Raw genomic sequence first — 24,097 nt, forward strand, 5'->3', positions numbered from 1 at the left:
CGCTCTTTCCCCCTATGCGTCAGCTTCGAGCAAAATAATACAGCTATAAATAAATACATGATATTTACTGCATTGTATTTTTATTTTGCAGATCATCAGTGGGGCTAAATATGAAGCGAAAGTTGTGACTGGACTAACATTATGTTTAAAAACAGATCCTGAAAATCAAGATTGCTCATTTCAGGAATCACTGGAATTGCTACAGGTACAGTAAAGAGATTTCACAAAGAAATAAACATGTGGAAAGTAAACACGCTATGCTGTCTTAGAGGTAATTGTAGAATACAAGCCTAATACTTTTAAAGCCTTGAAGGTGTTGTGAAAAAGGGAACTGAGAAAGGCCAGCAATGACTCTTTCTTCTTTATTTTTGAGACATAGTTCACTCCAGACAACAATTGGTTGTGATCAAGATGTAAATATGTACACTGAGTAGCCCAGTGAAGCCCGACCTTCTAAAGGTCTGAGTATCAATTGTGTACATGCAACATGTAAACCCAAAGATGCAGTTCAGGGTGGCCGTGGACTAAATGTGCCAACTTTTTAACTTGCAAATTCTGGGGAGTCCATGTGTTCCTCTCCCTTGGCGATGACCGCCGTTTTCAACAAGCTTCAGATGGTGACGATCTCACTGCTGAACTCGCAGGATGCTAACTTCTACAACATTTCCTATTGCACTGGGAATGAGGAATGATTTAGAAGTCCTCTTGCCTGCCCAAATTCTAGGCATAGTGACAGGGCTTTTCCTCTTAAGGCAGCCTCCCTCCTGCAGGATCAGGTGCTCTTTCCCTCCTCTTGGCAGACCAGGCCACAAGCAAACCCACAGATCTCCAGGAAGATGCACATACTTCTAACACCTCTGGGAGGAGTTTGACTATCAAAGAACCCAGCTCTAGATCTCAGCAGTTCTTCAGAACATTCACTCACATGGTCAGAGAAGAACTTGGAATTCTGGAAGTGGGAGGGTTTTTTCCCCACTGTTATACACATTTTAGCAGACAGAAGATGTTGATACCATTTTCAATATCCTGGAAAAGGCTTTGAGATGTTCCTTTTCATAGCTCATTATTCCTTCTGCTTAGGAGTCACACATTTTGTCAAATATGATAGCTTTCACAGTAGGTAGTGATGAAGCTGGCTTGAACTGAAGCACCTAAAACATGACCATTATTTAGTTTGAAAACTCTCAACCTGGCTGTTAGCCTTCTGGAACATTACCTCTCCTTAACAGCAGATTTTGCTGACCTGCTTCCTCTTTCCCACTATCGACCCAATTTGCAGTACTCCGAAAGAAATAATCTTTAAACCCCTCCTAACAGGTCACAGGAGGATAAGTAAAGAAGCCCGGTCTCATTCTTCTCACACTTCAATGCCTGAGTCTACACTCAGCTCAGGAATGCAAGTAACTCACTTCCACGGTCTGGGCAGACTGTACCTCAGCCTCCATCTTATGCTTTGTTTTACGAGGGGTATACAACATGGATCCCACTGGTCTGTGCAGACACACAGATAAACAACATGGAGTTCTGCTACCAGTCACCAATCATACAACACAGGAGATAGGCATACTGGAATGTCATTTCATGACCTGGGAATTACATTCAAGTGAACCTTCACAGGCATGAGGCTGGTAGGCAGGGTCGGATTGGGATCACAATTTGGCCTGGGTACTGATGAAAAAATTGACCCACATTCACGAGACGTGGCCCACATTCAAGGGGTGTGGCCCACATTCAAGGGGCGTGGCCAACATTCAAGACACGTGGCCCACATTCAAGGGGCGTGCCCTACATTCAAGGGGCGTGCCCTTTCATGAAATACCATTTGGTTGCTCTTTGAGGTCTAAATTGTAGAGAAATATTTAGTAAATTAAGCATTTTAAAGCTTACAGACCTAGTAACATTGGTAAAGACTAGGAGCATTGCAGTTCTGAAAACCGAATACTTACATGCAGTCTTAACACCCTGCACAATGTCGTTAGATACTCTTTTCCAACCAGCTATGTCCTAGACTCTAATCATCTCATAAATCAGAAATCCACAACATAAGAAAACCAGAGTTCTATTCATGAGCATCAATTACAGTACTCAAGATCCAATTTTTTACTTAAGGGCCTGGGTAATGAAGTGGTCTGCCCAGAATCACAGGGTGTTGAGCAGACGCTGGGACTCAAACATGATTCCCCATCTCTGCAACTCTGGCATCAGGCCATATATGAATAACCAACTAAAACATAGGGGTCTATATTAGAATAAAGGTAATACTAGAAAGTGATAAGACCAATGCCCAACACTAAGGTGCAAAGTGGAATCCTTTCAAACATTAGTGGAATGTTTATGTACCAACGCACATAGCCACTAGCAACAGTAGGTGTGACCCAATGTCCAGAGATGGATTCCCATCAAAGTCTTGTTAATGATCAATATTATCATTTGGTCATCCAAAGCGTAGGGATGGTGAGTCTCTGGATCATTGAAACAGAATCCATACCCTCCATGAGAGACAGGGTAACAAACCCCCAAATTGCTCGTAGACCATATGTGTGACCATTAAATGGGAACAAGTGCAGTGCAAAAAAGAAATAAGTGAGATTAAAATTGAATAGAGAAAAAAGCGAGGAAAAAACGTTAATTGCTATCAGTCTCTTTCAGATTAAAACCAAGAACAGCGCAATCATAGCAGTTTAAACAAATAGCGGCTTAGGGGCCATATATGCCTCTGTACATACAAGGAATGTAAGTGGGAGGATACTGTTCTTGGGAAGGACACAGGGCCAAAGTGACAATGGCCTAAAAGCTGAGCAACTAATAAAACAGCTAGGCCCCTTTCTGTTGCAAAATTATTCTAGCCCTCCAGCGCAGGATCACCTGAAAAGCAGCGAGGATCCTGCTATTACTAACCTACTCAGCCCTCCCCAGCCCTCCAGCGCAGGAGCACATGAACAGCAGTGAGGCCCCTGCTATTAGTAAATTAATCAGCCCTCCCCAGCCCTCCAGCGCAGGAGCACATGAACAGCAGTGAGGCCCCTGCTATTAGTAAATTAATCAGCCCTGCCCAGCCCTCCAGTGCAGGAGCACATGAACAGCAGTGAGGCGCCTGCTATTACTAACCTACTAACCCTCCCCAAGCCTCCAGCGCAGGAGCACATGAACAGCAGTGAGGCCCCTGCTATTAGTAAATTAATCAGCCCTGCCCAGCCCTCCAGCGCAGGAGCACATGAACAGCAGTGAGGCCCCTGCTATTACTAACCTACTAACCCTCCCCAAGCCTCCAGCGCAGGAGCACATGAACAGCAGTGAAGCCCCTGCTATTACTAACCTACTAACCCTCCCCAAGCCTCCAGCGCAGGAGCACATGAACAGCAGTGAGGCCCCTGCTATTACTAACCTACTAACCCTCCCCAAGCCTCCAGCGCAGGAGCACATGAACAGCAGTGAGGCCCCTGCTATTACTAACCTACTAACCCTCCCCAAGCCTCCAGCGCAGGAGCACATGAACAGCAGTGAGGCCCCTGCTATTAGTAAATTAATCAGCCCTCCCCAGCCCTCCAGCGCAGGAGCACATGAACAGCAGTGAGGCCCCTGCTATTACTAACCTACTAACCCACCCCAAGCCTCCAGCGCAGGAGCACATGAACAGCAGTGAGGCGCCTGCTATTACTAACCTACTAACCCTCCCCAAGCCTCCAGCGCAGGAGCATATGAACAGCAGTGAGGCCCCTGCTATTAGTAAATTAATCAGCCCTCCCCAGCCCTCCAGCGCAGGAGCACATGAACAGCAGTGAGGCCCCTGCTATTAGTAAATTAATCAGCCCTGCCCAGCCCTCCAGCGCAGGAGCACATGAACAGCAGTGAGGCCCCTGCTATTACTAACCTACTAACCCTCCCCAAGCCTCCAGCGCAGGAGCACATGAACAGCAGTGAGGCCCCTGCTATTACTAACCTACTAACCCTCCCCAAGCCTCCAGCGCAGGAGCACATGAACAGCAGTGAAGCCCCTGCTATTACTAACCTACTAACCCTCCCCAAGCCTCCAGCGCAGGAGCACATGAACAGCAGTGAGGCCCCTGCTATTACTAACCTACTAAACCTCCCCAAGCCTCCAGCGCAGGAGCACATGAACAGCAGTGAGGCCCCTGCTATTAGTAAATTAATCAGCCCTCCCCAGCCCTCCAGCGCAGGAGCACATGAACAGCAGTGAGGCCCCTGCTATTACTAACCTACTAACCCTCCCCAAGCCTCCAGCGCAGGAGCACATGAACAGCAGTGAGGCCCCTGCTATTACTAACCTACTAACCCTCCCCAAGCCTCCAGCGCAGGAGCACATGAACAGCAGTGAGGCCCCTGCTATTAGTAAATTAATCAGCCCTCCCCACCCCTCCAGCGCAGGAGCACATGAACAGCAGTGAGGCCCCTGCTATTACTAACCTACTAACCCTCCCTAAGCCTCCAGCGCAGGAGCACATGAACAGCAGTGAGGCCCCTGCTATTACTAACCTACTAACCCTCCCCAGGCCTCCAGCGCAGGAGCACATGAACAGCAGTGAGGCCCCTGCTATTACTAACCTACTAACCCTCCCCAAGCCTCCAGCGCAGAGGCACATGAACAGCAGTGAGGCCCCTGCTATTAGTAAATTAATCAGCCCTCCCCACCCCTCCAGCGCAGGAGCACATGAACAGCAGTGAGGCCCCTGCTATTACTAACCTACTAACCCTCCCCAAGCCTCCAGCGCAGGAGCACATGAACAGCAGTGAGGCCCCTGCTATTAGTAAATTAATCAGCCCTCCCCACCCCTCCAGCGCAGGAGCACATGAACAGCAGTGAGGCCCCTGCTATTACTAACCTACTAACCCTCCCTAAGCCTCCAGCGCAGGAGCACATGAACAGCAGTGAGGCCCCTGCTATTACTAACCTACTAACCCTCCCCAAGCCTCCAGCGCAGGAGCACATGAACAGCAGTGAGGCCCCTGCTATTAGTAAATTAATCAGCCCTCCCCACCCCTCCAGCGCAGGAGCACATGAACAGCAGTGAGGCCCCTGCTATTACTAACCTACTAACCCTCCCTAAGCCTCCAGCGCAGGAGCACATGAACAGCAGTGAGGCCCCTGCTATTACTAACCTACTAACCCTCCCCAAGCCTCCAGCGCAGGAGCACATGAACAGCAGTGAGGCCCCTGCTATTAGTAAATTAATCAGCCCTCCCCAGCCCTCCAGCGCAGGAGCACATGAACAGCAGTGAGGCCCCTGCTATTAGTAAATTAATCAGCCCTCCCCAGCCCTCCAGCGCAGGAGCACATGAACAGCAGTGAGGCCCCTGCTATTAGTAAATTATTCAGCCCTCCCCAGCCCTCCAGTGCAGGAGCACTTGAATAGCAGTGATGCCCCTGCTATTACTAACCTACTCACTTATCCATGAACAGAAAAAAGGCCTGCTCAGTACTATCAATTAGAAAAAAGATACTCTGCTGCCACCGCTTGATGACAGAGGACTCGCAGTGTAGTTGCATGCTGACAAGAGAACATGTTTGATATGCCCCTTCAGTCTAAAGCGGTAGGATCCAGGCCACAGAACCAATATGAAGGCCTATACCTTATTGTGGAATTTGATTGTTGTGTGTGCTTGGCCAAATAATTTCAGGGCACCATAAAATCCTCATCTGGGATCACTCAGGCTCAGGTGTGCGTCTGTAACACATTGTAGGGGACATCCCCTTTCCAACTGTTGTATTGTCCTTACCAAGGCTTACTGTTAGTATTATACCATTGGTCAATAATATCTGTATATTCACGTTGACAAAGGCCTCCAATGTACATATAACATTATCTGTTTCACCACACGGACCGAACACCCCTAGTTTATTATTTTTTCCTTTGCAAATGATATATCTGCATTTAAAGTCTTTATAAAATATCATAAATATGTTTATCGATTTGAATTGCTAGGCTGTATAGCATTTGTGGTAAGTGACGAATTCTGATAAACTTCAAATAACCGAATAAAAAGAGAGAACCATTGTTTCCTGATATGCTCACATAATGGTGCCATTGCATTACCTCCTCGTCAGCCCTCCCCGTCCCAGTCCTAACTACATGAGCATAGCTCCTCCCACCAGAAACTCCCAAGCAACTTGAAACCCATCCCTTCCCTCCAGGCCACACCCATACCCTGAGGCATATAACCCTGTGACCTGCCAATCAACAACCTGTTTGTTTTTTCTGCGGAATCACTTCCGAGCAGTCTTCGTCGAGGGGGGCACTGGAATTGGCCTCCTATCTGGTAAGTGTGGAACGGGATGCTAAGCGCCCGTTTTTAACCCCTATTGTGCCTGTTTTTCTTTTAACTTGTAGGCATTTGCTTTGAGTCCCTGCTGTAGCGGGACCGTGGGGTTGGGGGTCCGGACTGCCTGCTGTGGGGTGGTGACTCCCTGCTGCAGCCTCCCCTCTTCCGGGTTCGTTCCCTGCTCTAGCCGGTACACCCGGGGAGGGAGGGGGGGTGTGTGGCTGGCTTTTTCAGCGCGCCGAGGGCGTGCAGGATTGGCTTCTCTGTCTGTACCTCTCGGGGCTCGTTTCTTCGAGCCCGTGTTTTTCCCCTTTTTCTTTATGCTTCCTGCAATCCTTGGTGGAGTCTGGGGTTGCGGGGAGGGGGGGGGGGGGGGGGGACTGCCTTTGTTTGGTCCGTGGGGGCCCGTTATTTAGGTTCAGTCCGACTTTGATGATTGTTTCCTGGGTTAGTGTTCTCTTCCCCGCGTTTCTGTTGTTGGAGCTCCCTCTACTGGCGGTCCAATTTTGCTTTTTTGCCGTTTTTTACTGGAGGGATTTGCATGGGGCTTGATTTCGTGTCTTGGCCTCTTGCTGCTCTGCTGTGGAGTTCTGCTGGGGAGTTGGGGAGTTCTTACCTCTGGGTTCACTGGTTCCTGGGACGGGGTCTTCTGGGTTTCTTTGTATCCTTACAGTTGGGCCCTGTTCAGTCTTTTCCTTTTGTAGTTTGGTAGCCTTCTCTGATAGGGCGGTTTGAAGGCCGGCCTTCGGTCCTGTGTAGGGATTGGCTCCAGGTCTAGGTGGCTTTCCCTGGTTGGCCCTTGGGGATTTTTGCTTGGATTGGTCTGGGTATATCTTGGGGTCTGGTTTTCTGTTCTCCTGTTTACAACATGGAGGGTAGAGGTGCAGACGTGCGTGAACTCGGCTGTGAGGATGGGGAGGTGGTCGCTGGTTCTTCCACTGCTCCTTCCATGGCAAATATTCAAAAAATGATTGAGGCTGCTGTGGCGGCGGCCTTTGTGGCTCATGATCCCAAGGGGCCTAAGAGACAGAAATTGGATGCCTCGGCTGAGGTAGATCCGGACGTTGACTCTGATGAGGAAGTGAAGGGTCGTTTTGTCCAAGGGGCTGACCTTCGCTGTGTTATGCAGCATGTTCGAGACAATCTGGGATTCCCTGATCCTGTGGAGGGTGGAGAGTCTGAAGACTTCTTCGCCAATTACCTGAAGAAAGATCCGGAAAGCCTCCCCATTCATACGTCTGTGAGGAAGGTGCTGGAGGGGGAGTGGAAGGATGTTGACAGGCATGCCTTTCCCCGGTTTCTGGCTAAGAGGTATCCCTTGCAGGGCTTCGCGGAGGAGTTTCCGGCTGTGGTGAAAGTGGATTCTCTGCTGGCTGGTATGGCGTCTCAGAGCCTGGTGGTGTCTGAAGATGCGGTGCCTTCTGATCCTGGGGACAAGCGTGTCGAGGGGGCCTTGAAGCGGTCCTTTGCAGCCTCCAATCTGGCTGTTCGGTCTGCTGCTTACACCAGCTATCTTGTTCAGTCGCTTCTTATGGACTGTCAGGGTATTTCTGCGCAGCTCATGCAGGAAGAGGATCCCTCTGAGTCTTTGTCCATGTTGGAACAGCAGTTGCGTTTCATGGCTGACTTGTCCTTCGACTCCCTTAGTGCTGCGGCGGCGGCTGCTGGGGCCTCGGTTGCTGCTAGAAGGCAGTTGTGGCTTAAGTCTTGGAAGGCGGAAGCTGCTCAGAAGGCGGCCGTGATGAAGATTCCCTTCACGGGCTCTAAGCTGTTTGGGGAGCCGTTGGAAGCTTTGATTAAAAAGACAGCTGAGGACAAAAAATTGTTGGCTCCGGTCCGCTCTTCTCAGAAAGGGAAGTTTGCGGGTTATAAGCGGGCTTTTGGGCAGGCGTTTCAATCTAAGATGGCTGCTCAGCCCTTTCGTGGTAGGGGACGTGGCCGGGGTGTCCCTTCCTTCCACAAGTCCCGGGGTCAACAAGGTGCTTCCTCTTCTGCAGGTCCCTCCAAGTCGTGACTATGTGATGGATTCCTTGGAGGTGCCGGTTGGGGGTCGCCTCACCTCTTTTTTACCTGTCTGGGAGGAGTTCGTTCGGGATCTGTGGGTTCTACAGGTGGTACGGCTGGGCTACAGAATAGAATTTGGGACTCCTCCGGTGGATGTGTTCAAAGCTACCCCTGTTCCCAGGTCTCTGGCAAGATGTCGTGCTCTATTGGACGGAGTTCGGGACTTGGTGTCAAAGGGTGCTGTGGTGAGGGTGCCTGTGAGACAACAGGGTCGGGGGGTTTACTCAATCCTGTTTTTGATCCAAAAGCCAAATGGGGACTTCCGTCCGGTCCTGGATCTGAAGGCGGTGAACTTGTGTATCCCTCATCGGTCCTTCAAAATGGTGACTCTGCAGTTGATTCTTCCCTTCCTGTCGGTGGGAGATTTCCTGGCTTCTCTCGATCTACGGGACGCCTATTTTCATGTGCCAGTGCACGCAGATTCCCAGAGGTTCCTGCGTTTCTGTGTAGGGGTGGATCACTACCAGTTCCAGGTATTGCCCTTTGGCCTGTCTGCCTCTCCGAGGGTGTTTACTAAAGTGTTGGCGCCCTTGGTGGGTTTGTTGCATGCTAAGGGTATACAGGTTTTCCCTTACTTGGACGATTGGCTGATTTCTTCCTCTTCTTTCCTTCAGGCTCAGTCACATTCCCGGGAGGTTTGCAGTCTCCTTCAACGGTTCGGGTGGATTCTGAACTTGGAAAAATCCCATCTTCACCCCACTCAGGAACTGTTGTTCATTGGGGGGGTGTTCAACACCAGGTTGGGGAAGGTCTTCCTGTCGGAACCCCGCAGACTGACTCTTGTGCACGAACTAAAGAAGGTGTTGGGGGCTCGGTCTTCCACGGCTCGCCAGTGGTTGCGTGTTCAGGGGCTGATGTCAGCAACTGTGATGATTGTTCCTTGGGCCCGCTTACACTTATACCCCCTTGTGAATCATCTTCTGGAGCATTGGGATCCGGCCTCTCTGAATTACGAGCTGTTGGTTCCGGGGAGTGTGTCCATCGCCCGGGAGTTGTCCTGGTGGCTGGTGGATCGGAACCTCTTACAGGGCTCGCCCTTTGTGTCCCAAGTGAGGTTGGTCCTGACGACCGACGCCAGCGAACTGGGTTGGGGTGCGGTCTTGGGTCAGGAGTCTGTGCAGGGTCTTTGGTCTGTGCCGGAGGCGGAGATGTCCTCAAATTGGCGGGAATTGAAGGCGGTTCAGTTGGCGTTGTCTCATTTTCTGCCTTGGGTCCTCCAGAGGGATGTGATGGTGCGGTCGGACAACACGGTGGTGGTGTGTTATATCAACCGCCAGGGGAGCGCGAGGGTGGCTTCCCTCAATTTGTTGGCTCAGAGGATAGGCCTGTGGGCGGAGTCTCACTTGTTGTCTCTGAGGGCTTTACATCTGCCTGGGATTTTGAACTCGGAGGCGGATCGCCTGAGCAGGGTGTTTCCCTCCCTGTCGGACATGTGCCTGTCTCAGGAAGTCTTTCATTGCCTGATGGCCCGGTTCGGGGTCCCGGTGGTGGACCTGTTTGCGGCCCCGGGGAACGCCTTGAGGGAGACGTTTTGTTCTCTGGTTCGCTCTGCCGAGGTTTGGAGGGTGGATGCCCTGTCCTTCCGGTGGGAGGGGGGCCTGATGTATGCCTTTCCCCCTATTGCCCTGCTGCCGCGTGTTCTGCTGAAGGTCAAATTGGATCGGGCTTTGGTGATCCTGGTGGCTCCGGATTGGTCCAGGCGGCCTTGGTTCCCTCTGTTGTTGAAGTTGGCAGTAGGGCCTTGCTGGAGGTTGCCGGTGGTCCCTTGTCCCTTGTCATTTCCCCCTCTGTCTCTGGAGTGTCTGGTCCGCCTGAGACTGGCGGGTTGGCTGTTGAGAGGATGAACCTTGTGGCGTTGGGGTGTTCTCCTTCTGTGGCGGAATTTATTCAGAGGTCCAGGCGCCCTTTGACTCTCAAATCCTATGCCCGGCATTGGGTTTCTTTTCAGTCTTGGTGTACGGCGCGTGGGTGGTCTGCATTGGAGGTGGATCCGGTACTGGTCTTGGACTTTTTGAAGGACGGCTTTGACTTGGGTCTGGCTGTGTCATCCCTGAGGGCTCAGTGGGCTGCTGTTCGGGCCTTTCGGGGTTCGGTCTGTGACCCGGTGGTTCCCCTGGTGTCCCGTTTGTTGCGGAGTTGCTTCCTTCAGAAGCCTGTCATTCGGTCCTTTGCTCCTAGTTGGGATCTGCCTCTGGTTTTGGGGGCTTTGCAGGGGGCTCCCTTTGAGCCTCTACTGGAGGTGTCTTTGAGGTTTCTGACGATCAAGGTGCTGTTCCTGGTGGCTATTACGTCGGCTAGGCGGATTGGGGAGTTGGGCTCCTTGCTTCGTTCGGCCCCTTTTTTACGTTTCTTTCCTGATCGGGTGGTACTGCGGCCTGATCCTTCCTTTGTTCCCAAGGTCCCTTCCTCTTTTCACTGCTCTGCGGATCTGGTTTTGCCTGTTTTATGTCCTGATCCTCTTTCAGAGGTTGAGGTGCGGCTGCACTGTTTGGATGTTCGGAGGGCTCTTGAGATCTATTTGTTGCGTACTGGGCCGTTTCGTAAGGTGGAATCCCTTTTTGTGACCTTTGGCCTGGCTGGTCAGGGTCTTAAGCCTTCTGGGGCTACCCTCAGTCGTTGGCTACGATGGGCTGTGGGTGCTGCGTATGAGGCCTTTGGTGTGTTGGCTCCTGGGTCTGTTCAGGGAAGGTCGACTCGGGGGGTGGCGGCTTCCTGGGCTTGTTTTCAGGGGGCTTCCATGGCTGAAATCTGCAGGGCTGCTACCTGGAGTTCTCCGCACACCTTTATGTCCCATTATCGTTTGGTGGTTGGGGGGACTGATTCTGCTGGGTTTGGGGACGCTGTGTTGCGTTCTACTCCGGTGGTGTGACTTTCTGTGCTTTAATAAAGTCTGTTTTTTGCTACTGAGTGAAGCCGATTATTGCTTTGGTATCTGCTCATGTAGTTAGGACTGGGACGGGGAGGGCTGACGAGGAGGTAATGACCGGTTACTCACCGGTAATATTCATTACTCCGAGTCGTAGCCCTCCCCGTCCCAGTCCAGGTTCCCATCCCTCCCTCCCTGTTTCGGCTTCTTGTGCTTGTTGGGTACAGGTTGTTGATTGGCAGGTCACAGGGTTATATGCCTCAGGGTATGGGTGTGGCCTGGAGGGAAGGGATGGGTTTCAAGTTGCTTGGGAGTTTCTGGTGGGAGGAGCTATGCTCATGTAGTTAGGACTGGGACGGGGAGGACTACGACTCGGAGTAATGAATATTACCGGTGAGTAACCGGTCATTTCTGCTCCTCCACTGCGGAAGATGACAACGTGCGTACTTACCTGATGGTCATGTTTCTTTCTCCCTTAGCGATCCACGTGCACCTTTATTGTGGAAACAGTTCCATGGCTCAAGAAAACTGAACTGAAGAGAAAAAGATGCCAGTAATTGATCTCCGCATCACCCAGAAAAGAAGGGAAACGATGATATATGCTCTCGCTTCTGTTATACCCTGTGTCCAGAGTAACAATCACCATTTCCCCCCGAAGAGAATAACATGTCTAGTATTGTAACATTGTTGTTCGTCAATGTGTATTTTTCTGCATCTCCCGAATACTGGGGAATGTAAAGTGTACTCATTTTCTCTTGAAGCATAATAAAAAAAAGTTATCCACCTTTACGCAGCGATTTCTGATTGCACACATTTTGATTGAGAGGTGTCACGTTCTTGAAATTCTGGTTACAAAGTGGTTACCGTCGGGTGGTAACAGAGTCTGCCTTGGTGTCTAATCATGAGATTTTTTTTGCCAGTTGTCTGCGAGGGTTTTGTTATAAGTCCCAATGTCATTCATTACAAACCCGCTTGCTGGTGATGGCGTTCTCACTTAGTAGAATGTTGTCTGCTGGTTCTCGAATTCTGTACTAGAAAGCTCCATATTTAAGCCAGGCGTGCAGTCTCTACCAACATCCTAGAAAGGAAGTCGGTGAATAGGATGCCTACTGGTTGTGGGTTTCCAATGGTAGAACTGCTATATCCCATGTTTATTGTATTTTCCCCTCCTGCATAATTTGCAGCTTTCAAGTAAAATCACTTATTATGCTGTGTATATTTGCCCTTGCTCCACCCCTTCTCCTCCCCACTCTTGGTATTTCCCTACAGTTGGAGCAGAGTGTGCCTTAGAATGTTGGGACAGGGAGTATGTGTAGAGAAGCTTGTGGTAGAACGTTAGAGAGCTATGAGAGTCAGGAGCGGTGTTGGATGGTGGACAGAGGAGTTAGAATAAATACTGGAACTTACCTGCGTGTAGTCTCATTTTTACAACTAGAACCTAGCTGCCATACTCGTGTTTTGCTCCCTAAGAGGCCTGCCTGAGGCTTCCTGCTTAATGCCTTTATCTTCTTTCCCAGAGTGTGTCTCCCGCTAATCAGAGTGTCCATGTCTGTGGCTCTTTGCCATGTACTCTGTATTCTTGCCTTGCTGCCATCATGCCTGTGTCCGTGGCTCAAGCCCAAGTTACTACTGCCCCCTGGCAAATTTGCAATGTGCCTAATGCCCATGTATTCCGGCACATGTGCTTGTGTCCCAGTGCCCCAATGTATGCGTCTCCTGCCAAGTGCCCATATATACTTATGAAAGAGTGTTTCCCTACACCAGTGTCTAAGACCCACATCCAAGTCTCCTTTCTCACATATCGAAGCATCTTTACTGTGTTAGGTTGGGTCATGATGGATATTTTGGGTATCTAAACCTTTGTTTAAGCCTAAAGGACGTGAGAATGAGAGCATGGCTGGTAGAGTTAGAATGGCTGCTAGTTATATGAAAGGCAAAAAACAGAGGGGAGGATAGAGGGTTTAAGAGCTGAATCCGCCCTCCATTAGCAAACTGAAAAATACAACCCACGTTAATGGGTAAAGGACCTAGCTAATGGGTGGGATTGGCTTTCCTGACCAAACTTGATAGGAAATGCCTGCAGGAAAGAAAAATGTCTTTCTTTAATCCCCTCACTCACCAGAGTTTCCCAACGGTGACATGCTTCCTCATTGGGGCCATCTCAGCTCTCTACGAACTGAGGCATGCTGCGACTTGCGAATTACGTAGGAGCACTTTTAATGGAAGACTATGTGTAGTGCAAAAGTTTGATGGAGTGGGTTAAAGTGAATTAAAAATACCCTCCTAGTGGGTGAGAATACTTTATTGCTGCTCCTAGATTGGTATGTCTAAAAACGGGGTGATAACCAGAGATCCTAGCTATAATGGGCTAGTGATTCTGGGTATGCACCAACATGTTTCGAGCGTCCCCCAAGCTCTTCCTCAGAACCACACAGGGACCAGCCCTGTGTTTGCCACTCCTAGATTGACCTAAATGTGGTAATATAAACACAATAAATATATAGATGAAAAAACACTGCAACTAATAAAGCATGCTTTAATTACATACATACGCTCAAGGCTTGTCACATAGTATCTGGTGAATATGGCCAGTGAGGGTGTTTTTGAGGTGGGTGTATTGATTTTTATCCAAGTTCCATCCAAAAGTGGGGTGAAGACTTTAGGGGAATGAAGGGGCATATTATCAAGGGATTTATCTCCGCTTTTTTGGCTTTAAAAGCCAAGTCAGCGGAGATAAAATTATCTCCCTATTACCTAGCTGTCGCTAACACCAGTTAGCGACAGCTAATAGGAGATAGCGACCATCTTGGGCCCCGCTTTGCATGTCAGAAAAATGTATCACTAATGACATGCAGAGTGTGCGTGCCAAGATGTCAGCGACTGGAAACAGTCGCTAACATCGCTATCTCCTATTACCAACTTTTGGAGATATTCGCGCTAAGCGCGAATATCTCCAAAAGCTAACACCTGCCCAGGAGAAGTTCTTAGCCATGTTATCCAATGGGAGGTGGATAACATGGCTAAAAGCATTAGCTCAGTAATGCCTGAATATCGCTGATTTTTCAGCGATATTCATGCATTATTGCCGATTTTTTATCGCATTTGCGATAAACCTTGGTAATACCAAGGTTTATCTGCGATAAAAATCGTCGCAGCTCGGTGATAATTTTCTCTCGCTAACCAAGCAATAGCGATAATTATCGCTATTGTTTGGTAATATGCCCCTTAGACCTTTAATTCTACCAGTCAGTGGGAGTTCGTTGGAATAGGGAACAGTGGTGTAGCAAGGCTGTCAAGGACCGAGTGTGGGAGCTCCATGGTGTGATTTTGCTGCCAAACACAAGTGTATTGTGTGATCAGTAGTAATGGTTTTACCCTAGAGAATGCTGCTTACCAAGCCTCCTAACTAAATGCCTATCTATAGCTGGCCTAGTGTCCAGGCCTATCTGCCTGGGTGTTGCTAGCTCACTGACACAGTGCTTGACACCTTATCACAGCATCTAGACTCTGTTAGGTTTAGGGATAATATATATCTTAGGCATTGTATTTTTGCGGGTGTAAGGGCAGTGCTTGTGCAGGAGCCAGTATGTCTCTCATTACTGTTTAAAGTATCAGTGTCTGTGAGTAACAGAGAAAGGATTGTAACCACGCTCTCAACTTGGAGGTTCACTATCCATGTCCAAGCCATGGACAAGGAAAACAAGTTGGGTCAAGAAGGGAATAGGACTGGGCTTGCTCCTCTCTTTATCACTAAATCCATCGCCATTCATCGGGGCAAGATTAAGTTGCCTGAAGGTCCACAAGAGCCATGCACCCCAATCCCTCATGTCGCACTCTCTGTATGAATGAAATACAGACTACCAAATTACAAGGACCGAAAAATACTTATTCTACTCACACAGATGGGTACCAAGTTCAATTGGATGCTGTCCTTGGGGGACCTTAATCATTTTCAGGATTCTCTGACAGGGCTCCCAGAGAGACTGTTAGTGCAGTGCTGGCTGTCCGCTCTGAAGGTGAACAGAGAGCACTACTTCAGTAGGTGTGTGGAGCGAAGGCACAGAGGGCGGTGTGGGTGGGTTCTCAGATAGAATGATAGTTTATTTACATGGGGCAGGGAGGAGACACCATGCTATGTGTGTCTCACCATCACTCATTCTAGTTTTGCACTCTTTGCCTATTTGATGTCACTCAGGACCCTTCGGGGAAAAACATCTCCATTTTTCACTTTTACTCATCTATGATTGCATATATTGTCTCCAATGATAACAAAAAAATACAGGCACCACAATTCATCCTGGTGACAAATGTAACAAGCAGGAGATTTAGGCTGTTTGCAGAAATCTGCCTAGAGGATTCAGAAAATAGTCATAAAAGCAAGTAAAGAATACACACTCAATTTGATTTATTTGCATACAGTCCCAATATGCAGCACTCTACTGTGTTCCAACGAGTCTGGCATGTGACCTTCTTCAATGACGGTACCCCTCCAGTCCAGTATTATTATAGGTGCGGGCAAGCCCACAACATGTGCAGTAAGTCGGCCTCCCCTACCCAGCAATGGTGACATATGGAGGATGTTGATAGGTGTATATGGTGACGTTTAATGGCATTAAGCATGCTTCGTGTAAAATGGCAAATTGAATAAATGTAAATGTCTTGTTTCAAGACACCTTCTTGAGATACTGCAGCAGCTTCCCCCATTCCCTATCTGTGAGTTCCCTGCCCAAATCTGTTTCCCACCTCTCTCTCAGTGTTGCAAGTGATATAAGGAGATGGATGCAAAAACCCTTATAGAGTCATCTAACTAGATAGTAGCCATGCCCCATTGAATGTAATGCTCCTAGTAATGCAGATGTTGGTGGTTCATAGTCATCCGTTGCCCAGTCTTTACCTACATAGCGCAGGACACTGGCATGTGTAAGAAAAAGGGTGCCTGGGAGGTTGTGTCTGTGAATGAAGTCAACAAAAGCCATGAGGGTGCTATCTGCAAATGGACCCCCTACTGAGTAATCCCTTTTCATTTCCAAGTTAATAGTCTCCCACACGTTAGTGCACCTGAGACAGTGGGGTGGCCTGCAGAGTTAGATTGGGGCCATAAGGTGTCTTATTCGAGGAATATCCCAATGCCATCTTCCAATAAGACAATGCAATTCGCAATAACAGTGTATGAGTGGGTAGTGTTGGAGCACCCGAGCATAACAGATGATGAAGCTGGCCCTGTTCTAAGTGTGTAGCAGTGAAACCTATTTCTGATATATTATGACCAGCAAGCCAGTATGATAACCTTTGCGATTGCTTAGCAATATAGTATGCCCTAAAATCTGGAGCGCCCAGTCCACCTTTATGTGCTGGAGGTTGAAGTTTCTCTAAGCTGACTCTACTACGACACCATCCCAATATTAGATCAGTCAACAGAGTATTAAGCTTTTTGAAAAAACTCAAGGGGACCACAATGGGTAAGTTTACAAAGTGATATCAAATACGGGCAACATCACCATTTTCAATAGTGCCAGTCTCTCAGCCACGGATAGGGGTAACGTTGTCCAAAAGGTCACTTGTGTTTTGAGTGTTGCAATAACTCTTGAGAGGTTACTCTCTAATATATCAAGGCTATCACGGTATATCTGAACCCCAAGATATCAACATGTGTACTGGGCAACTGGAATCATAAATTCATCAAAGCAGATTAGGGTCAGTGCATGTGCCCGCAAAGGAGTGTGCATTAGATTTGCCCGCATTAATGTGGAGGCCAGAGTGGGTCCTAAATATAGAAACCAATTGGGCCAACTCACTCTGCTCTTCTTGGATATCTTTGAAATACAAGACCATGTCATCGGCATTTATGGAGATGATATGGATTGTGATACTTACTGAAATCCCCTTGCAACTTGCTTCTTGTCTAAGTCTTCGCTCCATGGGTTCAACAACAAGGATAACGAGGAGTGGGGAAAGGGGACACCCCTGTCTAGTGCCTCGTTGAACCGGGTAAGATTGGGAGATATGCTGGCCAGTTCTAGACCTGGCCATAGGGGCAGTATAAAATAATCTCACCCATCTGATGTAAACTGAAGGTATCTCAAAACGTGCCATGTACTCCCAATCCATGGAATCAAATGATTGATGGATGTCTAATGAGAGGCAACCGTCATTGGGATAAAGATCCTGACTGACATCCATGATTTTTCAACAACCGGTGTATATTTAACGAGGTATTTTGGCGAGGTACAAAACTACATTAATCAGTGTGGATTAAGCAAGGAAACAACAGAAGCAGCCTATGAGTAAGAATCTTGCTGAGTATTTTATATTCGCTGTTTAAAATTGATAATAGGTGGTTGGAGATCAACTCATGTGGGGGTTTTTGAGGTTTCAATAGAGAAGTAAACAAAATGTCTTTAGTGGTAGGGGTAAGAAGTCTCCCATCCAGAGCAGTGTTGTAAAGTACTGGGGACCACTTGAGTGGCGTAGGCAGAGCAGAATTCTGAAGGGATTTTATTGGAGGTCGATGTCTTGTTTTGTGTCAATTCCTTTGAGGCCCCTCTGATTTCATTCCTAGTAATGGGGCTGCAAGGTCCTCCCGATGTGCAGTCTGCAATGTAGGCAGGCGCACCATCCGTAGGAACTCCGAGAGCCCGTTGGGTCAGGAGTGGGTTGTCTAAAATATAGTATTGTATAATAGCCCAGTAACGTTGCATTAATCTTGCATTGTGTGACCACTTTACCGATCGTTGTGTTTAAGGCTAGCATTGGTGTGGGTGAGAGATCTGGATGTCTCATGCACGCCAATAGTGCACCCGATTGGTCCACCTCTTCGTGCATCCTCTGCATAAATTGGCGATAGTCTACCATACAGAATCACTCCCACTACTCAGAGTATTGTACCCTGCCTTCCTGAAGATGAGGCGCAGAATCTATGTTTTGTGCCTCTGCATTCTCAAGGAGGCCCAACGAGTCCTCCACCTCATGGAGCTCGCAAAGAAACATCTTCCTAGCCCTCACCACTGAATTATTGGCAGAGCTGCGGATCACTACTTTAAATGCTTCCCATTCTATGGCGAGTGAAGAGGCAGTGCCAGTGTTAGTGGCAAAATATTTGTCAATGGCAATTGATAGGGTTTCGCACAAGTCTGTGTCATCTAATGAAATCGGTTGGAGCTGCCATGTAGAAATCGGGGCACCCATGTCAGTGAAATCTCCAATGGATTGTAATCTGAAATGGTCTTATCTAGGTTGGTTGCATGGATAACGCAGGGTAGGAGAAGCGCCGGCTATAGGAAGTGATCTAACTGTGTATGTAAAGCATGTGAGTTTGACTAAAAGTAGTATTCTTTCATACCTTCATTACTCGCATGCCACACATCAGTCAACTCCCAGCCATCCACCCATAGTTTGAGGATTACAGGCTTGACAGACCAGTGAAATACCGGGGTGAGGTGGATGTGTTCTATCAAGGGTTGTATCTAAAACTGCATTAAAGTTACCCCCAGCACCCAAGGGTATGGAGCCCAATCCGCTAATACTATAGACAACTGTGTATAAAATATATCTTGATCTGTATTGGGTGCATATATGTATCCTAGGACTATCATGTCCTCATGTAGGGTGCTCTTCAGTAACATAAAACAGCCCTTTATGTCCACTCTCGAGTCATGCAGTCTAAAGGGGACCCTGGCACGTGTCCAGATAGCCGCCCCCTGGAATAGGCAGAATAGGAGGTATGGAAAAGTTGGTCAGGGCATCTTTGTGCAATTTGGAGGCCTCTGAGGTAACCAGGTGTGTTTCTTGTAGAAAAGTAATATGGGCTCAGCGACGGTGTAGTTGGGCAAGTATCCTATGTATTTTTTATATAGTACCCATGCCCCTTACATTTAAGATGATCAAGTTATAATTTTTAGACACTGAGGTATTTATGTATCTGGAATCTAAAACTCAACAACGGGCACCCTCTTCCACTCCCCCTACAATGGCAGTAACACTATCAAACATCTTAAAACAACTAACTACTAATACCTGGTCCAGCGATTATGGAATGTTCAAACAAACCTGTTGAAAATAAAGTAACAATACAAACAATAAGTACCAGGTGAACTTGCTATGAGGGTACAAGCAGCCAATCTGGTAAGACATGCTAACACAGAACAATTCAGGGTGTGATTGACAGCAACCCAGCCCTTGGCCCCGGAACCCATCCAGGAAGTGACAAGATGTTATAATGCCGTCAAGGGCTGTCTGTTCTCATACAGTCAAAGGGACAGCGTAGCAGTGATGGGATGCAGTACATCGACAACCCATGTGAGGGCAAAGCCACAGAATGTATATATGTTAGGAAAGAACATGAGCTACACTGTGAACAGGGCTGTGCATCTAAAGCCAACTAAGAAAATTATTACTGGATTCAATTCATAATTTGTCTGCTGTTCGCGGAGTGACTGCTGGGAACAGTGCTACACTACTTGCTGTATCTGCATCAGAGGCTCCGCTCTGGGAGGAACTCAAGCTGATGAGGGGGGATGGTTTTCTCAGAGTAATCGATGACTTCAAAGCAGCCAATTTATCTTCCAGCACCTGCTGTGTGGAAGGGGCCCCGGCCACTGCTAACCCCACAAGCATAATGTTTATTCAGTTTCTTCTTCTTTACCCTGCATCTCACCTTGTTTGGTATCTTATCTTGTTGTTCCTGCTAGAGCATCAGCTACGTGTTGGGCCAGCCAGTTCAGGACCTGTTCCGGAGTATTGAAAATGTGGGTCTGTTCATTTCTGATCCCTTTGAGCCTGGCCAGGAAGAGGTGGGCATAAGAGAGGTCTGTGTCCTGAAGACACTTCTTGGCCTCTTGAAAGGAGGCACGTCTTTGCTGGACTGCTACTGTATAATTGGGGAAAAGAGGGATTTTCACATTGTCCTCTATGATAGGTGCTTGGTCTCTGGCCGCTTGTAATAGGGTGTCATGGTCTCTCTAGTTAAGGATCTTGGCCACGAACAGTCTTGGAGGCGTGTCTGGTATCTGGTATGGTTGGGCCCTGTGCACCCTCTCGACCACAAACATGTCAGAGAGCCCCATAGGAGCCACTGCCATTTGGAGGCAGTCATCCATAAAGTGAGTCAAGCAGGCCCCCTCCACTCCCTTTGGAAAACCAATAATACTGATATTATTGTGGCAGGTTCTCCCCACTGCATCCTCTGCATTGTCCTGTAGAAGATCCACTTGATGTTGCAACTGAACCACTTGTATAGTGAGTTGTTCTTGACCGGGGACAATGACACAAGTGGAAACATGGCTCGCTCCAGACTTTGACTCAGACATTGTACAAGCACTGCCTCATGGCTTCCTTATGCAACACTTGGACCGAGTCAAGGGAAGGGGAGGAGGGATAGTTATTATTTACAAAGACCATCTTTCGTGTAGATTTCACGACAGCCCCCTCTCGGACTGTGAAAATGTGCACTTCACCATTCAAATGTCCCCACGTAACTCCCTCTCAGGAGTCCTTATTTATCGCCCACCAGTGGCCTTGGGACAGTTTTTTAGCTCCCTCCTGGAAACCTCATGGCCAAGGCCAGCACCCTGCCCAATTTTTTAATCTTAGGGGATCTCAATATCCACTTTGATAATAGTAATGACAACACCGCCTCAGAACTACTTCTAGACCTGGCAACCCATCAACTCCACCTACAGAACGAGCAACCCACGCATACTCTTGGGCACTTGCTTGATCCCATCCTCTGGAACATCTCTGATCTTAAAGTGAGAGCACCTATTCCACTGCCTTGGTCCGACCACCTGCTTATCCCCTTTAGCTGGTGGATCTCGACCACTCCACCTCCCAACCAAGCTCCTGGCAGACTGTCTCGTCCCTGGGCCAAACTGGATATTGGCAAATGGAAGCAGGTCCTAGAGCTCTCCAGGCCTAACTATGAAACTGACCCCGCAACAGCGGATGCTGAGTTTTCTTCTTGGATTAAAAACTCTCTCAACACTGTCCTCCCCAAAAAACCGTATCTGAAACCCCGGAATTACCCACGAGGTCCGCCTCCTGAAAAAACTCTGTAAGAGAGCTGAAAGAGTGTGGAGGAAAGACTTTGAGCCTAACAGCAAGAGGGATTATAAACTGGCTATCCTTAATTTTAAAAAAGCTCTAAAAGCCGCGCAAACAGCCTTCTTCAATGAAAAAAATAGTACTGCGTCCTGCTCGTCTAGAGAAACCTTTCAAATTGTAAAAAAAACTTTAAAAAACCCCAGAGCCTATATGCACGAATGATCTCTCGGACAATCATTGCAACGAGTTAGCCACCTACTTCGATCAAAAGATCCAAAACATCCTCCACCAACTCCCCCTCTCACCTCCACGGACCCTTCCCTTCTATGTCCGACTCAGGCCCAGAACCTTAATACAGGACTAGACATGTTCACCCCTATCAGTGAGGAAACTCTGTCCTCCATCCTCCAATCACTCAAGAGTGGCTCCCCGCGTGACCCTGCCCCAGTTAAAACCTTAAAACAGGTAGCACCCACCATTCTTGCTCCGATGGTAAACTTGATCAATGCCTCACTAGCAGACGGAACGGTACCCCCCAGCTGGAAAGAGGCGGTGGTCAGGGCCTTACTCAAAAAACCTAACCTGGACCCCTAAACCTAACTAACTTCAGGCCGATGTCTCTCCTTCCATGCATCAGTAAGATGACTGAAAAATGTATTAACGGCCAGCTGTACAACTACCTGGAATCCAATGAATTGCTTAAACCTTCACAGACAGGTTTTCGCCCGGGCCAGGGTACTGAAACAGCGATGGTGGCGGTTGTCGAAGAGGCCAGGAAGATCATCGATGTAGGAGGATCAGTGGCAGTGATCCTCCTGGATCTAAGTGCGGCCTTCGACACCGTCAACCACCATATCTTGGCTCAGCGGCTCAGAGACCTTGGTATTTCAGGGCCAGCCCTGGCTTGGTTAAAATCTTTTCTTCACTGTCGCTCCTTCCTGGTGGCGGAGGGTAACTACATCTCCAAAGAGACCCCCATACGCTGCGGAGTGCCACAGGGCTCTTCATTGAGCCCTACGCTCTTCAACGTATACATGTCCCCTCTCGAAAAGATTGTCACCCCATACGGAATTAAACTTCTGACATATGTGGATGACACCCAGCTGGTGGTCTCTCTCAGTCAGCAGGAAAATCCTGCCATCGATCTGTACTCCGGTCTGAGAGATATAGTCAGCTGGAGGTCCCACTTGAAACTCAACAGTGATAAAACGGAGATACTGGTGATGGGCAATCAGTCTCACTTCCGTCCGGAATCCCTGTGGCCCCCGTGTATGGGCCTGCCTCCAACCCCAAAATCTGATATCAAAAGCCTCGGGATTTGGCTGGACCAAAACCTCAAAAGAACAAAAAGGAGGAGTACTACCCGATGAGGGTATGTGAAGGCTCTTGTCTGAACTCAGGAAGAATTTTTCCTTTGTTAGGAAACCCCTCACTCACCACCTGGTGGTGACTTGCTTCATCATCGGGGCCCACCCAAGTGGCCTAGCGTCACTTGGGTGTGCTTCAACACCTGCAACTGCAGTGGAGCTGGTAGTGAAATGTGGGGTGCAAACAAAAAAGAATGTGAGTGTTAAAAATGTCCTGGTATTCTTTGGTATAGAATTTTAATAAAAAAGATACTGGACAAAATTAAAAAATCAGGTTGAGATGAAAGTGGGGGAGTTACGTTCCACTTATCTCTATTTTATGTGTATGGTCGACATGTTTCTACCGTTAGGGGAAACTCCCCGGTATTCCTCAGGACCAAAAACCCAAGGAAGTGGGTGGTATGTGCCCCCTAAAAGGCACACCCAGTCCTAAATCCTTGGAAAGCCAGAAGAAAAATCAACTTCTGGGACGCACACCTCGAATGGAGGGTGCTTTAAAAACCTGTAGGGAAGGAAAAGAAATGAATAAAATAATTACTATCCTGTTACGTAGTGTAGTGCTAGAGTGCAGGATTCGTGCAATTATTCTGGCTTCCCACAGTGGTGTTTTGCACAGTGCCTTCATCGGAGCTGAGCGTGTCTACATGTGTTTGTGCAAACGTGCTCATAGCTATGGAGATAAAATATATATGGAGTAAGGTCTGATATTGGCCTTAGTGCGTGCTATATAGGAAAGAGACATGCTGGCATCAAACTCAGGGGTGCACTATGCAGGAGTGCTCATATTGTGTACCGCCGTGGATAGAGTCCCCCTGAGTTTGATGCCAGCATGTCTCTTTCCTATATAGCACGCACTAAGGCCAATATCAGACCTTACTCCATATATATTTTATCTCCATAGCTATGAGCACGTTTGCACAAACACATGTAGACACGCTCAGCTCCGATGAAGGCACTGTGCAAAACACCACTGTGGGAAGCCAGAATAATTGCACGAATCCTGCACTCTAGCACTACACTACGTAACAGGATAGTAATTATTTTATTCATTTCTTTTCCTTCCCTACAGGTTTTTAAAGCACCCTCCATTCGAGGTGTGCGTCCCAGAAGTTGATTTTTCTTCTGGCTTTCCAAGGATTTAGGACTGGGTGTGCCTTTTAGGGGGCACATACCACCCACTTCCTTGGGTTTTTGGTCCTGAGGAATACCGGGGAGTTTCCCCTAACGGTAGAAACATGTCGACCATACACATAAAATAGAGATAAGTGGAACGTAACTCCCCCACTTTCATCTCAACCTGATTTTTTAATTTTGTCCAGTATCTTTTTTATTAAAATTCTATACCAAAGAATACCAGGACATTTTTAACACTCACATTCTTTTTTGTTTGCACCCCACATTTCACTACCAGCTCCACTGCAGTTGCAGGTGTTGAAGCACACCCAAGTGACGCTAGGCCACTTGGGTGGGCCCCGATGATGAA

General features: G+C 48.2%; 2 protein-coding genes across 2 annotated transcripts in view; both read left to right on the top strand.

Annotated features, from left to right (window-relative positions):
* Positions 1–11,998, top strand: part of LOC147708454 (cystatin-like) — a 95,792-nt gene extending 83,794 nt beyond the window's left edge. Inside the window, exons 2-3 of the mRNA XM_086927151.1 lie at positions 92–205; positions 11,689–11,998. Coding sequence (XP_086783277.1) covers positions 92–205; positions 11,689–11,766 — 192 coding nt within the window. The 3' untranslated portion in view covers positions 11,767–11,998. The remainder of the gene's footprint in view (positions 1–91; positions 206–11,688) is intronic.
* LOC147708455 (lamina-associated polypeptide 2, isoforms alpha/zeta-like) lies at positions 7,148–8,466 on the top strand. The gene has a single exon (XM_086925347.1). The coding sequence runs from the start codon at positions 7,148–7,150 to the stop codon at positions 8,291–8,293; it is 1,146 nt and encodes a 381-aa protein (XP_086781473.1). The 3' UTR covers positions 8,294–8,466.
* Positions 11,999–24,097: the final 12,099 nt, after the last annotated feature.

Source organism: Lissotriton vulgaris, chromosome 6 (genome assembly GCF_964263255.1).
Source record: "Lissotriton vulgaris chromosome 6, aLisVul1.2, whole genome shotgun sequence".
Taxonomy (NCBI): domain Eukaryota; kingdom Metazoa; phylum Chordata; class Amphibia; order Caudata; family Salamandridae; genus Lissotriton; species Lissotriton vulgaris.